We start from the raw sequence: 18,127 nt of genomic DNA, 5'->3' as shown, positions 1-18,127 counted from the left end.
TGAATACATATTCCGAAAGGGTATCAATGAGACCAGGACTCACAGGGGTCTGTCACCTTCGCTGCTTCTGCAGAGTCCTGCTACTGTCTCAAAGTCGGTGTCCCACCCCCTACCCCCAAATTCATATGCTGGAACCTAATCCTCAATGTGGTGGTGCATCAACTCGGCAGTTTTTCAATCCAGAGAGAGGCCCCATCCAGCCCAGATTTAGTGATTCAGAGACCCAGGTGACTGTGATGTGTATGTATCCCCAAGGGAGAACTGTTGTTTGAGAGGCTGTCGGGGATAGGAGCATTGCACCAAGTATGTGTGCCCAAATCCCTCCTGCTCCCTGGCAAGTATCATTCATTGGTTAGCATTATTACATCCATACTCACTGAAAATCTTTTAAAAAATAAAACTTGAAAAACTTTTTGGTAAACATGCATCACACATCATTTACCATTTTAACCATTTTAAAGTATATAGTTCAGTGGCATAAAGTACAGTCACTATTGTGCATCACCATCCCCCAACTCCAGAACCTTCTCGTCTTCCCTAGCTGAAACCCAGTGCACATTAATTCCTCATCCCCCCCTCCCCCAGCCACTGACAACCACCATTCTACTTTCTGTTTCTAGGAGCTGGACTGTTCTAGGTACCTCACAGAAGTAGAATCACACTGGAGTTGTCCTTTCACTTAGCATGTCTTTGAGGTTCATCCATGCTGTAGCATGTGTCAGAACTTCCTTCCTTTTTAGCACTGAAAGTATCCCCATGGCATGCACAGACCACATTTGTTTATCCATTCATCCACTGATGGACACTTGGGTTGCTTCCACCTGTTGGTATTCATGAATACTGCCAAGAACTGGGGTGTACAAATAATCTATTCAAGTCCCTTGACTTGGCTTCTTTTGGGTATACACCCAGAAGGGGGAGCTGCTAGATCGCATGGTAATTTTAATCTTTCGAAGAACTGCCAGACCACAGAGGCTGCACCATTTTCCATTCTCGCCAGCAACGTATGAGGGTTTCAAGGTCTCCACATCCTTGCCGACACTTGTCATTGGCTGCTTTTGATAGTCGCCACTCTAATGGCTGTACCGGCACACCCGGCTGAGCACGTTAGGCAGTCATTACCATTTGATCAAAGGCGACCAACGAGGTGACAGCCATTTGTTATTTCTAAACTGTGATCATGAGGTTTCTGTGCTTTTCGAAGTGAAATGACTAAGGACTTACCAGGTAGGGATGGTAAGTGTTATCGGGGTTGTATAGATGCCCAGGGGTCTAAATCCTGGGGTGGGGGAGAAAGGACACCGAGGGGGTGCTGGTCCGGAAATGGCCGCGTGGTGGAGGCGAGGCCCGAGAGGGGCTCTGCATGAAGAACTGAGGGAAATCTGAGACCAGGCCCAGGCACACCAGCAAATCCAACAACTAGGAGCATTGCCTCCTATGGCAATGGGGTTTCTCTTCCTTCTCTTTACTGTGTTTCCGTTCCTCTACTCTTTACTGTTCTATTGTCTATGAACCCATGCTTTGAAAAATCCAGGCTTAAAAAAAAAAAATCCATGTTTTGTAAAAAATGGGGGGGGGGGATGGGATATGTACACTAAATGTCCACTATTTGCTTGCATGTGGATGAAATCTCTCTGCAAGTGTACACGGACACTAAGCACAGTGGGTGTTTGCGGTGGGGGTGGGCAGTGGGAATACAGGGAGAGGGTGGGAGATTCTTCTTTTTTACATATCCTTTCATGTGTCGTTACTACATTTTCAACTGTGGAAATATATTCCGTCATCTTTGCAATGTCCATTCCTGAACTGCAGTGACCAGAAAGTTCCAGCCCCTTTCCGACTCCCTCAAAGCTGGGGATCGATAATAAGGTTCTGCCAAGTGGATGTACTTTCGTGAGTCAGAGTGGAAGATGGAAGTGGGTGAGGACCATCTTCCCGCTGCGTGGGGCTGTAGCTGTGGGCAAGCAAGGCCATGGGTGTTGAGAAGCAATTGTAGTGTAGGTGTTATCAACTGGACACTGTTCCAGAGCCCAGGGTCCAGCTTCCTGGGTGCTGCTATGAGGCACTTAACGGTGGTCACAGTGACTTCCTGATCTTACTTGCCGGTACCTGGATCACAGCTGCAGTGGTGTTTTTGACCTCAGTAGCTCCAGGAGCAGCCTCCTAACTACGTGAATTCCTGCTTAATGCAAAGGTTGTACCTCCCCTGGCAGGTGGGTACCAGATGTTGCTGGAGGATTCTGGAAGTCACTCCTGGATTACCCACTAGGAGTTCACTCTCCTCACCCTTCCAAAAGATTCTATGAGCATCCAGTTTCTTATTAGTCCATTCTCCTTAAAATACCTACTGTGGCTTCTATTTCCTATAATGGAATTGAAACGGAATATGAAATTACATATTAAAAATTATTAAGTAATAAATAAAAGTCATCACTAAAAAAATGATCAGAAGAGATTTCTTGAGGAGTGCGCCATCAAAAATGCTTGGTTTTTATATTTAAAAAAAATTCTTGGGCACCTGGGTTGCTCAGTCGGTTAAGCATCTTCCTTGGGCTCAGGTCATGATCCCAGGGTCCTGGGATCGAGCGCCCGCATCGGGCTCCCTGCTCCGCGGGGGGCCTGCTTCTCCCTCTCTCACTCCCTCTGCTTGTGTTCCCTCTCCCGCTGTCTCTGTCAAATACATAAATAAAATCTTAAAAATTCCTACCCTCTTTGTAAGTCATCACCTATTTAATGAGTACCTGTTGGCTTAAAGATGAGGCAATTTAATACTTAGATTAGAAATAAGTGCCTATGACGCTCTGCATGGAGCACTGGGTGTTATACACAAACAATGAATCATGGAACACTACATCAAAAACTAATGATGTAATGTATGGTGATTAACATAACAATAAAAAATTAAAAAAAATAAGTGCCTATGAGTATGCGAGAAGTTTTGTGTGTGTGTGTGTGTGTGTGTGTGTGTGTATAAAGAGACAAGACACAATTTGTGTTTCCAGTAAAATCCTAGAAGACAAATTCAAATACTTCTTGTTCTTTGTTTTTATTTAACTCAAAATAGCTAACAACAAAACATTTAAAAAATATCTCCCACACATGAGTATTCAGTTATTTTTGGTTCATGACACTTGATTACGGAGTCCTTGCCTGTTTCCAGCATGAAGTAACACATCTATCATAAAGGTATCCCTCAAAGTCTGCAGCAGGCTTTAAACCTGTATATTTAGATCCTGACCAAAAACCATGATTTAGTTATTCATTCTGAATCCAAATATTTTTCTCCCACACGGAAGCTTAGTAAAATGAATAACCATAAACAGGCTAGCTGTTAATCAGTTTTCAATGAAATGCCCAAATACAGCACGTACATAAAGTTTGCATATATGCTTTTGTCCTTTATTACTCAAAATATGAATGTCAGTGAGATGTACAATGGAGTTAGATCATTCACTGAACTTAACATTAATTCCATATAGGAGGTCAGCGAAAAGGAAACAATAAGGAAAATAACAATGAATCCCGTGATAATTCCACCAGTTTAATGAATGAGTGAACCCTAATGAGGGTTGAAGAACCTTGAGGAAATCAAGTGCTACCACTGTGGCATCTCCTCGGGTACAGTCAGTTCACATCTGTCTCTCAGAAGACAAGCAACTTGCAGGACGAAGGGTGATTCTAGTGTTGAAAGGTATGTGGTTCTATACAAAATTGCCCTAAACGAACATCAACAACGTCAAATGGTCTTCAACGGAAGAAACAGTCCTTTCTTCCAACACCAGAGGAAAATCTGGTTGTGTTGGACGCACAGATTTCCAATATGGCGCCTTTCGAAACGGCTGTCAAGGGGAATCTCCATACTCCATTTTATCTTGTGTCCTGACACTAGAAGCTAATCCCTAGGTAGGATGCAACTCCACTGCAGTGTGAGTAGCAATGACAAGATTTTTAAAAATGCCCTAACACTGTCAGCATCGTTTAATTTCCAGTTTAGTTCTGACTCACATTTAGCACTGCATGTATCTGTGATACTCCCACGGTGCCAGCACGGAAGAATGTATCTGTCACTGACCGAGAAACTCTCATGATGAAAAGATTAGTGTCTCCTAAAATCTGAACAACAACAAGCTACCAAAGTAGATCAGTCTCAGTATGATTCAGGATAAGATGTTCAATTAGCAAATGGTGCAACTAAAGCAGAGAGTAACTTTTGTTTTGTTACCCTTGCTGCTCCCAGTATCTTCTATAGTTTTGAAATTGGCAGCTACCTTCTACTTCTCAAACACTTGGCCTTAACCTCAGCACCGCCCTGGTTCAGTTTCTATTTTTAAAAGCACCATTCTAATGGAAATGTCCCTGCCCTGAATTAAGCTGGGACTGTGAATTTTACCACTAGCTAGAGCTGTTATGTCATAGAGTTTAGGTTAATTTGGTACATATCGATTTCCGTGAAACCGGCTTCAGCTTCTTCTAGCCATGGAGGATTTCTACCTGGGCTGCAGATGGGGGTAAAATATCCCATGGAGGACTCCTTCAATAACCACATTTGGAAAATCTGAAAAACAAAAGGAAAACGGCTTTTCTTAGGCACAGCAATAAAATGCAACTGCATTTTGCAGACTTGAACAAGGTGAGGCCCCTCGTAACTTAGGGACCCGCATCACCGTGCAGCCTGCTCTTGTTGAGGACGCGCTATCTGTCATGTCGCCTCGGCCGAAAGCCACTTCAGTGTACGACCAGGCTCTGCAGGAATGCACGGCCAGATTTGTAGCTTATTGATTTAAGGGATGTTCTAATGGTTAATGCTGCTAGGCCCCAGCTCTTTATCTGAATGTTTTCTCACAAGGAAGATGGATTACACTGGCAATTCAATTTCTAGCAAAATCTCAATATACTTGAAGGGATTCCAAGATTTCTACTGGGAATACTTGGCTGCAGTTTTTCCATTGTGGTTTACAGCAGTGTTTAGTCCAAGTTGTCTTGAGGATGATCGTTTTGTTGCACGAGCTTCCAGGGAGCAGGAGGAACAGGGACCGTCTTCCTAACTTAAAAGGGCACATTCCTGACAAAAACCATCCTGTCAAACTGGAAAAATCAGCCACATTTTTAGAGGAGATACAAAGGAAACCCAGAGGTGTGCATCCGCCGTGGAGCATTCCAGTTATCAGAGCAGGTGAAATATGAACGGATACCTTGCACGGGGGACCCCATCCATCACACGGCCCAGAGGTTCAATTTCTCAACTTCAATCTGCACATAATTATATCCAGGATTTACGTGAAAGCCCAACACTTTCAATAAATATAGTTATTAGGTAAGGAAATTAGTTGGTCCAATACTTTCAGACAGAAACTAGTATGTTCACTTATTAATCCAACCTCTATAGAGTACCTACTACGTAAAGCCACTCGCAAGGGAGGGCAGAAAGGCTCTTGGAGGAGCGGACCAGGTGGCAAGGCTGCGGGAGGAGGGAGCCAGGAAGGTTCAAAGGCTGGAATGGAGGCCAGTGTAGACAGGGAGGGAGGGGAAGGCCTGAGGGCCGGAGGGCCCAGGCAAGCCCAGGAATTCTGGCTTTGTCTGAAAAGTAGTGAGAACTCCTGAAGGACTTTAAGCAGAGTGACACAGAACTGAATCGTGTTTGGAAAAGATAGCTCTGGCTGTCATTCAGGGTACACGGGGACAAATTCAAAGTGGTGGTGGGTTCCCCGTGATGAGCGAGGGATTTCGTAACAGTACCTGCCTGAAAGGTTGTTGTACAAACTGGAGGTAAAACAGAGCGCTTGCACCTGAACTGGGCACGCAGTAAGTACTGGCTACCATCACGTACGGTAATTAGACCAAGTATGGTCTAATTACCGGGAATGTAAGTCAGTAACAGTCCCTGCCCACACCAGGGAACTTCCATGCTAGTCAGGGAGACAAGCAAATGAATACACCAACAAAATACGCTTTAAAAATATCTCCAGTACGTGAGCAATTCAATTACTTTTGGGTGATGACACTCGATTTCTTAGCGTTTGCTTTTATCCAGTATGAAATAACATAATTTTCCATAAAACATACCTTTAATAATCTGTAATAGGACTTAAATCTATGTATTTTGAACCCAAACAAGAGCAATGATTTTGCTAAGTTCATTTTAATTCTAAAAGTATTTCTCCGCCCACAGAAGTGTACTGAAACTAAGAGCCATCAATGGAGATATTGATCAATTCTCAATTAAATGCCCAAACAGAACACATCAACATGCTTTATTAGCATTTGGACATTTATCCTTTGCCACCCAAAATATAAAAGTTTATTTGAAGGTTAGTGAAATTCCATCATCAGCATATTCAGCTTAAATGGATTTAAGTAAGTTCAGCAAAAAGGACAAAAAAAGGAAAATACCATTAATTACTCAGAGTAATGCTACATCACCTGAAGAGGTCAAGCAGTGATTTAAAGGCAAGGGGAGGGGCACCTGGGTGGCTCAGTCGGTTAAGCGTCTGACTCTTGATGACAGCTCAGGTCATGATCCTGAGGTTGTGAGATGGAGGCCCCCATCGGGCTCCATGCTCAGCACAGAGTCTGCTTGAGATTCTTTCTCTATCCCTCTCCCTCTGCCCCTCCCCCTGCTTCAGCATGCTCTCTTTCCCTCTGTCTCCCAAATAAATAATCTTTAAAAAAATAAATCAAGAGAAGGAGAAAACTGAAGTAGGGCACAGGGCTTGAGGGTGAGGGGACAGGAAGGCGAGGAAAGACCTCTGCGGGCAGGCACCACGGGAATGAGGGTGCAGCGGCCACCCACCAGGGTGTCCGGGCGAGGGGCATTCCCAGCAGAGGGAAGATGGCAGGCCACGGCGCTGTGCTCATGGTCCAGCAAGTGCTGAACATGTGCCAGAGGCTGGAGATTCAGAAGGTGAACACAACAGAAAGAGAAAAAGGAACAGTGTGTGGGATCACTACAGTAAAGGAAGCAAACGGGGGGACTCTGATCAAAGTGAATGGAACAGAGGTGTTTTATAACAAGGTCCACCAACCAGGGACCAACGAGGAGATTATCAGAGGTCATTTTTTTCTCATCCGGTTCCACTCTTTTTTTTTTTTAAGATTTTATTTATTTATTTGAGAGAGAGAGAGAATGAGAGAGAGAGAGCACGAGAGGGAAGAGGGTCAGAGGGAGAAGCAGACTCCCCGCTGAGCAGGGAGCCCGATGGGGGACTCGATCCCGGGACTCCAGGATCATGACCTGAGCCGAAGGCAGTCGCCCAAACAACTGAGCCACCCAGGCGCCCTGGTTCCACTCCATTCAACACTTTGGATTTCGGCTTCATCATACGTAGGATTTTCATTCAATGTCCATTAGTGCTTGAATGCTGCCCCCACCTTTGTTTCCCATTGAGAGGGGATGATTTAGGAAAGGTTTACTTGTCATTTTTTGTTGGTGCTCATTTTTTTGGTGAACATTTACTGTGGATCTTAAAAAAAAAAAGGCAATGGGGTTGGTGGAGGGGGGAACTCCTGAGGGGTCTTTGAGAGCAGAGCAGGCAAAGGCTCTCTCAAGCTGCACCTGGAAGATGCAGAGACAGCACTGTGTGGGGGTAAGAAGAGAGCTCCCGGGGATGGGAGGGGGAACAACAGTGCCCTGGGGTGGGGGAATGGACTGCACACCCAGGAGGCCCGGAAAGAATTCAGGGTGCATGCGGCAGAGCATGGGAGGGGCTCCTCTTAGAAACAGGAGCAGGGGCTGGAGCATCGAGGGCCGTGAGAGCCTCATAGGGGTCAAAGCTCAGAGCGAGAGGGTGGGGATGGAAACCCAAGCCTGTGTCTCAGCTGTATACACAAGGTCATCTAGACCACAAGCAAGGAGATCATCCAAAAGAAAGCAAAGGAAAAGACAAGACGGTCTATGATAGCCCGCTGGTGGGCTGCTGGGGATGGGAAGAAAAGTGGGGGAGGGGGAAAGCCCAGGGGAGACGGTGGATGAAAGGGGAGAGTGGTCGATGGTGGCTGAAGCTGATGGAAGGTCTGATGAAAGCTGATAAAAAAACATCCAGAGTGTAGCCATGCTGCAGATGCTGGGGACCAGGGCAAGAGCTCTTGTGCATTCCCCTGAGAAATCCAAACAGAGGCCAACAAGCACATGTTCAGAGAAGACTGATTATTAGCATTTTATAAAAGGATAATGTCTGACTGTCAGTTCACCTGTGACGGTATTTCCACCATCAGACTCCTCTGGAAGAGTACCCTCCACTTTTGCTAAGAGGCCTAAATAACACAGAAATGTGAGGCCAGTAAAATTTATCTCTCATTTAAATGCTAAAGATCTGCAAGAGCCTATCAGCAGCTCATACTTGTAAGATAACGGGGATCCGATTTATGAAGGTGGGTTGGCCAAACTGCACAAAAACAGATCCGGTGATGGGCCCTCCCATACCTGGTACCATCCTGTCCATAAAACCTGTGATTTCGTGTCCTCTTCAAATGGCAATCTCCCATTTGCACAAGTCATCCGTCCACGCCAACGTTCTACCAACAATACACACTTTTACCCTCTCTAGTTCCAGATATTTGCCCCTGAAGTTCTTTCCCTGCCAAAGTTCCTCCTGTTCTTTGTTGCCCAACCAGGTGCACAGATCATAAAACATCTTCCCTCTTCCACTAAGCACCCTGGCTATGATCACAACGATCATTCCATTCTCCACACATCCACAGGAGTGTCATCGGTCCAATGCACGAAATTTCTGACCATCCACAATACCTGGAAAAAGTGCTTGTAGAACCACGTTCAGAAGATAAAAAGAATGCTTTAGAGAACGCTGCCTATTTCCTCTAGCCTAGATTACATGATGCGTATCTGTTAACTGTAACATTTTGTTAACCTAATGTCAACTAATATGCATTTTTTTTAAAACACGAAGCAAATGCTAGACAAAGGCAATCATTCCCCACTGAAAGGACTGTATAGGGAAAATACTATAAGAACATATTCCTATATAGCAAAGGCGGCTCTCTCGGATCAGGGCTCCAGGAGTGGTCCTTCCATGGAGCCGGGCTGGGTCCTGGCCGTCCCTCTTTACTCTGCCAGCTAAGTCACTGATCTCAGGACACACACTGCTGCCACAGAACGGTCCCCTCCTCTTGCTGGTGATAAGGTTTTATTGTCAGAATGCAGGAACGGTTTCAACAGATAATTTATCTACTGCTATTGAGTTGCTATGCTATTTAGTTACTCCCAGGAACAAGGGCTGAACATTCACTCTACGTAAAGAGCACACAAGGAGAAATTAGGCACCAAGGGGTCTGCCCATCAGCCCTGTGACACCGGGCAATTCAGGGACCTCCTCAGGCCCCTATTCTCTCATTAGCCAATGAGGATACCTGCCCTGCCTATTAAATGGGGCTGTTAAAAAATATTAGATGAGAAAACGTCTGAGAATGTACTCATGAAGAGGTGTAGAGCAGACCATTTTGGGAGGGACTCTGAGGAATTTAAATTTCTTGGCACAAAGAAAGGACCAAGGCTAAAATATTGATTACACTTATGCATAAATTCATTATATTTAAGGATATAACTCCTAAAAATACACATTTGACCATCTGAAATGCTATAACCTAAATGGAAGTAAAGATATACATGTAATATACATACACCGCTTTGGGGGGAAAAGCATTTCAAAAAAAAAAAAGAACCAGAGTCTTGGAATCAAACCTTAGCATCTGGATAAAAACAAGCAGAGACCAAAATATAACACCACCAAAAACAAACAAAGAAAAGACAATGAATATCTTTCCTCCTTATTACTCTAATTCAAAACTGCCTGGTACGGTAGAAAGAAAAATTACATTTCGTGCTGAAAGGCCTGCCCCAATTAAAATTCTGAATGTCTCTTACACCAAGAGCACTGGTTTATTGGCAGATTATTAAGCCCTGGACCAATGTCACTCTGTTAGACCTGTATTAAAAACGTGGTTTATGTGGTGCAGGGTCAGATCAGTAAAGAGCTGTTAGCCGATGACAGGTTTGATTACCGCCGGCTGCAGGCAAGACGTATGGATCCCTGAGGAACAGCAGTACCGGCTGGTGGGACAGTTTGCTGGAAAGGTCAAGAACAGGCATGTCAGCATCAGGGGACGACGGTAAACAGAAAACACGACAAACTAGCTTTGAGGGGATCAAACTGCTGTGTGGGGACATCTCAAGGTTTATGTATCTAACCGTGTGGGTGACTAATAGCGAGCAGAGTTACAGGAAACGAACCAGCACTGCGCTCACCTTCTCAACATTTCTTTGTGGAATCTGAAACAGATATACAATCTATACGATAAATCATTGCTGAAAAGTGCTGGGTTTTGTTTGTTTGTTTTTTTTTTTTAATCTCACAGCACAATTATTGATAAAATAGTATTCTTATTACTTGCACAAAACAATGTAGGGTTCTCATCCCTTCATTCCTAGATACAACTGGTTACTTCTCTAACTTCCTATCAAATATTTATAAATTAATTGCCTAACAAATATTATCAAGAAGATCATGACTTGATATACTTATACCATAGTCATTAAACACTCAACAGAACCATAGTCCTATTCTTGGTTTTATATAACTCTTGATTGACTAGTATTAGCTCTTACCTTGATTCTTCAGATTCCGTCTCATCAAAAGATCTAGAATTTTTTTAAAAGAAGAAGAGGAAGACCATGTAAGTTGGGTAAATGATGCTGCAAACCAAGGGAAAAAGAGCCAGTATTCTTAGAGCTCTGAATTGGGGAACATTTTGAAGAGAGAGCTGTCTTGACAATGTCATAGCATGACTGATGTCTCATTCTAAAGAATCTTAAGACCACCATATTCTTGAACTTCAATTTTCCTGAAGATCACTTACACACCCTATGGTTTTACTTTTGGGCTTATATAATGGAGAAAAGATTTCACTCTGTCATTCCTAAAATCTCTTCTTAAAAACACCCTTGTATAGAGCCCAACCTCCTAGCAAATGCACTCAAGTCAGAACAGGACAGACGGGCAATGCCTATTATTTGGAGAACACCTGTGTTCTCTGGGGTGAGTGGAGCGTGGCCTTGAGCAAACACTACCAGTGAGGGAGCTGGTATCTGCAGCCTCTCATCCTGAAGATGGCTGGGGTTTAACACGACTCTGGGTGTGGTCTGAGTGAATGTCTTGTAGCTAGTGTGCATCCTTCAGGTGGCTCTGGAGGCAACAAGAGGATGAACAAAACCCCTTCTCCTGCGTGGGTTTGCAGAGACTTTGTAATGATGCGTTTCTCTGTAAATGGATTTAATATGTCAGAGGTATTGCTGATGGCCTTTGGAGGCCAGCTCAACCTAAGTCGGGGGCCCAGAGCTGGGCAAGTGGCTTCAGAGTTCATTCTTCAGAAGAACACTTCCCAGTTGCTGATGATATCAAATGTCTGGTTCCTTAGTACACAGGGACTGGCATTTACAGCCCTGCATTAGAAGGTCCTGTGGGAGAGGCAGCAAGAGAGCAGGGAAAGAGAGCTCACGTGGGAAGTCCTGGGCTCTGCCAGCTACAAGGCGAGAGATTTTGGGAAAGACACTTAATTCCTGTGTCTCAGTTTGATCAAGTTAACAATAAGGGAGTTGGCTAAAATTACCTCCAAGGTCATTCACAGCTTTTAGATAATATGACTGCATACGCATGGGCATATAAGCTTTGCTCAAGTACCCACAAATAAATCTGTTAGTCCCTCAATAGGCTATCTAGATTCATAATTCCCACGATATAACATCACTCCATGAAGCAGCATATTTTAAAAAGGCAATTCCGTAAGTCTAAACCTGAGTTACTGAGCCTTGGTCATTTGGCCGCAATATAGGGATGAGGACTGCAGAGGAATTCCTTTGACCACATGCAGGGGGCCAGTGAGTGCTGTCCTAGCACAGAGAATGGGTGTGGCCAGGCTGACCCTTCCAGCACCACTGGGGTTATTGGTTAGGCCAACAAGTGACTGCAGAGTAGCTTCAAATACATGTCCGATAGGTGAACAACACTCCTTACCCACAACTCTCTGCCTTTGGTAGCGAGGGCAAGTGTCGCACATTTAGGAAATCAAGGAAGAGTTTGGGAAGCTCTTCATTTTCCAAAATGACAGCCTGCGAAAGGAGAAAAGAGAACTTAGAAAGTGAAATTTACTAGGCAATCAATAATCAAATGAACTACGTCAAAAAGTCATGACCGCCCATCTAAGTTCTTACCAGCATCATTCTTCACAATCTGTAAGGGGTGGGGTGGTCCCTATTTCACCCACCAAGAATTCAGGGGACAGGCATGCTCTTCAGTGTCACCAAATACTCCATTTTATCTATCTCTCACCCAACCAGCATTTATGGAGCATCTACGACACGTCAGATGCTGACGAGGGGGGCAGACAGCGGGCCACCAGGTAGACAGAACTCTTGCCTTCATGGAGATTCTGATTAGAGTATTTTAAAAACCTGGGAGCCTCAATAATTCCGCTAAGATATGTACATCAAATTTTCCTTACTGGGTGATAAAGTGGTCTGGGCATGTGTGTATGTGTGTGTCTACAAGAGACCACTACTGTTTAGAAAATACTACACGGCTTTTTTAACTGGAAGATTTAGCCAAGATCCCTCAGCTATCACCTCTTTCGGCATTAGGATCAACTGACATTTATGGCCATTTGGACAGCTCCACTTAAAGGGTCAGTAACAACTTTACCACTAAGTGTAAATCAGTGTATATACTAAAAAAAAAAAAAATCTATACGGTTCTTCCATTTAGGGAGCTCTGCTAAAGAGCTGGCATAATGGCATAACCATGTCCTTTCTCGGCTATCCAAATTACGCAAGTGCAAGGTGAAATCTAATGGAGAACGAGAGAGTGCATTTTCGTGGGTATCTATTTTTATAAAAAAGAGGGCCACAGTGTATGAACTGATTAAACAGTTGCCCCTCTTTCCCACCACCCTCCCCCCTCCTTTTGTTTACAAAGACCATGGAAAAAACATCAAAGATTGTATGATAATCTCTGAAAGTAAGAGAATTATTTTCAAAGGTCATTTTTATCATTTACCATGGTCCTCCTCCCACATGTTGTTTAAAGAACAATGAGGAGGGATGGTGAAGTATCACCCACATGGCTGATGAGGAATAGCTATGCAATGTGATGCATAAGGCACAAATGACAAAAGGTCAAATGATGTATATTTTGAAATATTAATTCTATATAACCTATTGCTTTTTGTCCTAATTTACATACTGAGTGGTCCCATTTCTAGCAGAGTTTTAAAACAGTTACCCAGTTCAGGACATATGAATGGAATGAGCAAAGCAGGCTGAGCCCTGAGCTACACCAGCACTCAACCCTCCTGCTGTTCAGTTCCTCGAGAGGAGGCCTCTGGAAACCCAGCCCTGCCTTAGTCTCTTCCTATTCCTTACAGAGCTGCTTGTACCCACTGAGGCTTAAGGAAAGTAAACAGAAAGTAGGAAAACAAAAAATGCATAAAATAGAAAAAAGCTCCTCTTCCCAGAGGCATGCTTTCACTACTATTTTCAATGACCTTCTAAATTTTCATCTACTCAGGGAAATTTTGGGGGTGCCCATAAGGTCATTATTTCAGTGCCCAGAACTCAAAGGTTGTAAGGATCATTGTATATATGAAGCTCCAGGGAATTTTTGCCATAAAATAAGTTGTAATGATTATCTCCATGTTTCTAGATATCTGTTTAAGAGAATGACACAATACCTATTTAAATAATAAAGCCTGATGTTGTAACAAATACAGAGCTGTTCACCCAGGCAATAGTTTTAATTATGTGTACAAGTGGTAGCTTTCAGATTAAAAAAAAAAAAAAAAAAAACAAAAACGGTGGTGGTGGGGGTTAACACTCTTATCTCCACCCCCACCTTTTAAAATAAATTAAATCAATAACAAGTGTGGGACACTTTTAATGACCTGAACTACTTAATTTCCAGGATTTTTAGACATGTCATCCATCACTGCAGTATGGAGGAAGACATCTCTTGAGTGTTCAGGGGGTTAGTTTGGTTTTATTAATGCAAGATTTAGGGAATTTTAACAAGGTGAATTGTTTATTTGCCTTGACAGATTGGCTTACAATGCACTGGCTACAGCTACAGCATGATCATTAATGACAAAAGACAGGCAAAAAGCTGTTTACACTGCAACACCAGGACGGGAATTAATCCTGTCCAGCCTCCCCAAACAGAGCACTCCAAATGGATGATCACATTTTTTAAGGTAAGATATACTGGCCAAAAAAAAAAAAAAGGAATACAGAAAACTCCAGAAATTTGTGAGCATTTTTGTTAAACGTTCCCTGAAAATTCTCAAATATTTTTCATAAAAGAGTCACCAATATGGATTTCAGGACTTACAGTTGAAAAGAAAGTGGCGTTGGTGGGGGGGGTAGTTAAGCATTCAGTTACATGTGGCAAGATTTCCTAAACTCTGCTAAGAAGGCTTGTAAGAAAATCATTCATACTTAAGTCCAGAGCTAGAGTGTCATATGGTAGAATTTACCTAATTTATTATGTACCAGAGAAATGACTGTCATTGATTAGTACAGAGATGTACAAGAGAAATTAAATTAGTTTAGTCAAATCTTTTGGTTCATACACACATGATCTCACTCCCTGAGAAACCCAAAAGTGATGTGGGTCTGTTCCATTTACATCTTCTCCTGTTTCTTTCTTTCTTTCTTTTTTTAAGATTTTATTTATTTATTTGAGAGAGACAGAGAGAGTGACAGAGAGCATGAGCGGGGAGGAGAGGGAGAAGCAGGCTCCCCACCGAGCAGGGAGACTGACACGGGGCTCGATCCCAGGACCCTGGGATCATGACCTGAGCGGAAGGCAGACGGTTAACCGACTGAGCCACCCGGGTGCCCCATCTTCTCCTGTTTCTTGAGAAGCTTTCACTCAAGAAGATCCCTCCTTTTTAAAGCTGAGCCCTGGTCCATTCCACCTTCTTGGCACCCCTGTCTGGTCTAACTATCCAACTTTATTCAACAAGTAAATAAATGTATTTAAACATATAATAAAAAATTTTTATATAAATATATAAAAATAGATATAAATTACATCTTGAATATCAAATCCATATTTCCCCATTGTTTTAGCTTGCTTACCATGATTTTTGATTAATCTTCAATGGTTAGTCATTTCCATTTTTTAGAGGCAAGACCGTGTGGTAGGAAGTATGGAGATTTGGAGCCAGGGCTGAGTTCCAACACCCCCTGGCTACCTCATGGGGTTAGTGTGAGGGTAAGATGATGTCCTCAAGAGTCTCTGGTGCACAATTAGCATTCAATAAATGTTCACTGTTTCCTTACAATCTCTTCGTTCTATCCATCCCCAACAGCCTATTTTATCGGTTTTGGAAGTTTGGATTATTGTCCATCCAGCAAACAGGGCTTCTTAACCCCCTATGATTCATGGATCCCTTTGAAAAATGGATAAAAGCGGAGCATCTCGCTTGCTGAAAAATATGCATCCATATATAATTGTGCTGACAGTGGCAGGGGGTTTGAGGCCCCTGACAGCCCCACCAAGGACACATGCTTTTAGCTCCAATGTGGCAGTGATGCTGCTGGGGACAGTCTTCATTTGGCCTGGTGCCTGAAGCCCTCACATACCAGCTCCCCAAAGGATGGGCCGGCCTTCCCGTTTTAGTTTTCTACCTCTTGGTCAATTACAACCCCTCCGGAGTGTGTGCTGCCTTGGGATTGGAATTCATTAGTGCTTTCAGCTCTGGGCTGTGCTTGAGAATATTTGTCTGGCAGGGAGTCTACAGGGCTGCAGGATTCTTTCTGGTAGGTCAAAATCTACTACTGCACTGAATTTAGACAGTCAATCATATTCATGGCTTCTGTGCCTCCCATATGAAATTCTAGAATTTAACAACCTGTAGGGTTGATGGTTCCCAAAGTTAGCAAAACATGGAGGAAAATATTATTTAAACTCTTATTTAAACTCTGCTGGGTCAGAGTCCAGCCAAGGAGGCACGAGAACCCTACATTTGTTAGGAGAGGAGCATTTTGAAACGGAGGGCTATGATGGGTCCCAGACTATCTAATCAATTAACTAATAACTCTGATGGTAGAGTCCCGACCCTAGGTCCAACTTTGGACACATGGCTGGGCAACCAATTTATAGAGTAAAACATCAGAATTCATAATGAATATGACAAATTAGAGAAAAAAATCAGAAAAAAATCCCATTAAATTAAATTTTACAGGTATAAGGACTGAGTCAAATACTACATGAGGCAGAATTAAGTACCCAGATGTAGGATGAAGACTAGCTGTTTATATACAAGTGCTGTTGGTTTCAAGTGGTAGGTCAGCAAGAAGTGTTGTTTCCAGAAGGTTTAAAAAACTGAGCTGAGCGATCCTCTTGGCTCCACTTAATGCAATATTATCTAGCCCCCAAAGAAAGAGAAATAAGAATAAATGCAGAAAGGCCTACAGGAGAGCAATGAAAATGAACAGAAGATTCAAAATAGTTTCTATCAGAAGGTCACCCAATAGCAGGTACTGAGCATGGAATGAGGTGTTGTAGGGCCCAGGAGTCTGATTGTTTAGTTAACTAAATTTTTTTTTTTTTAAGATTTTATTTCTTTATTTGACAGAGAGAGACAGCGAGAGTGGGAACACAAGCAGGGGGAGTGGGAGAGGGAGAAGCAGGTTTCCTGCAGAGCAGGGAGCCCGATGCGGGGCTCGATCCCAGGACCCTGGGATCATGACCTGAGCCGAAGGCAGACGCTTAAGGACTGAGCCACCCAGGAGTCCCTAACTTATGTTTTTTTAAGGAGGGTAGAGATTTTCAAAGCTGTTGGAACAGTAAGAAAGGACTGTCCTAACCAGCAGAGAAGGTGTCTACCTCTAATTGAAGCCAGTGCAAAAAAAAAAAAAAACAACAAGCAAAAGTGGCCCATGTATGGGAAAAGCCTGCATTGCAAAAGCTTCTAGAAAAGCCTGGGCTCTGAATGTCTTTTAGTTGCTCTTTGATACACATGCACATGGGAGAAGCTAGAGAATTAACAGAAGAATGCATCAAAGAAATTTCCATGCAATTTATCACTTGGAAGTAATGTAGACTAAAAAGCAGGTTATTATTAAGATGCACATAAGAAATGGGGTTAAATAAAGAACTGTAACAAGTGTGTGACATACTATGTAACAGACTGCTATTACTGTATTCAACTCTGATAAACATTAAAACTGGGGAACTGTAAGAAGCAAAAAATAATAATTATTATTCTTTACACAGTGTTACTTGCTTTCAGGATAATAAATGACTTTCCTTAAAACACACCAGATATTCCTTCAGAAACATCACTCTAAAAGAATGGGGGAAAAAAAAAATCTCCTGGTCTACAAAAGCATTTAAAAAAAAAATTGCCTGGATGGGGGCAGAAAAACAACAGCATTTCTACCAGCATCCCCTGAAAGCTCAGTGTTTACTCGAGAAATCTGTCTTTTTTATTGAAAAGGTGCAATTATCATCATGTAACACAAATCACAAAATCCCGATTTTTCTACCTTATCAGCTTTATAAAATCATGTTCCCAAAGGATAACATTGATTAGTTGCACATGTTCTTTCTGTGACATCCCAAATACTTAATTGTCAGTTATCTTTTCTTCTTCAGTAAGTAAAATGCGGTCACAAAATTACAGAGGGACCTGTTCTGCCTTAACCTTCGCTAGATGCCATCATGCAGTGGAAAACACTGGTAAAATATCACAGGATAACGCCGTCCGACAAGGGAGACATATAAACACTGTAATGATTTCCCACGAGTTTCCATTTTAGAAAATTGTCACTAAGGCGAGCATAAACGGTGACACGTCTCCACCGAGGACACGGTGAAATCGAACACTGGCATTCTAGTTACATCCAAACCTACCCAGCAGCCAATTATAACAGGAACGGAACATCTTGTTGAAAACTTGGACAAGACCACTTTGCTAACCTTCCCAGATTGCTGCACAAAGCTGCATTGTTTTCACCGATTTGATCCTTTTATTCTCTCCTCAAAACAGTAAAGAAAGAAAGAAAAAAAACCCCGCACATTTCTGCCCCATTGTCTATCAGGATTTGTTACAAACTGCA

At 42.9% G+C, this 18,127-nt stretch overlaps 1 protein-coding gene across 3 annotated transcripts in view; it reads right to left on the bottom strand.

The window, feature by feature from the left end:
- Positions 1-3,019: 3,019 nt before the first annotated feature.
- The window catches only part of SNX24 (sorting nexin 24), a 153,144-nt gene continuing 138,036 nt past the window's right edge, over positions 3,020-18,127 (bottom strand). For 2 of the 3 annotated variants that reach the window (XM_028103697.2, XM_088023242.1), the window contains exons 4-7: positions 12,024-12,118; positions 10,619-10,651; positions 10,015-10,079; positions 3,020-4,555 (exon numbers count right to left, since the gene is read on the bottom strand). In XM_028103697.2, the coding sequence (XP_027959498.1) occupies positions 4,488-4,555; positions 10,015-10,079; positions 10,619-10,651; positions 12,024-12,118 (261 nt within the window). In that variant the 3' untranslated portion in view covers positions 3,020-4,487. Of the gene's footprint in view, positions 4,556-9,938; positions 10,080-10,618; positions 10,652-12,023; positions 12,119-18,127 lie in introns of all 3 variants that reach the window. The other variant, XM_028103698.2, reaches the window with a different exon arrangement.

Source organism: Eumetopias jubatus, unplaced genomic scaffold (assembly GCF_037043125.1).
Source record: "Eumetopias jubatus isolate StellerSeaLion01/CBP00866 unplaced genomic scaffold, mEumJub1_p1.0 scaffold_5, whole genome shotgun sequence".
Taxonomy (NCBI): Eukaryota; Metazoa; Chordata; class Mammalia; order Carnivora; family Otariidae; genus Eumetopias; species Eumetopias jubatus.
This window is presented reverse-complemented; position numbering and strand designations above follow the sequence as displayed.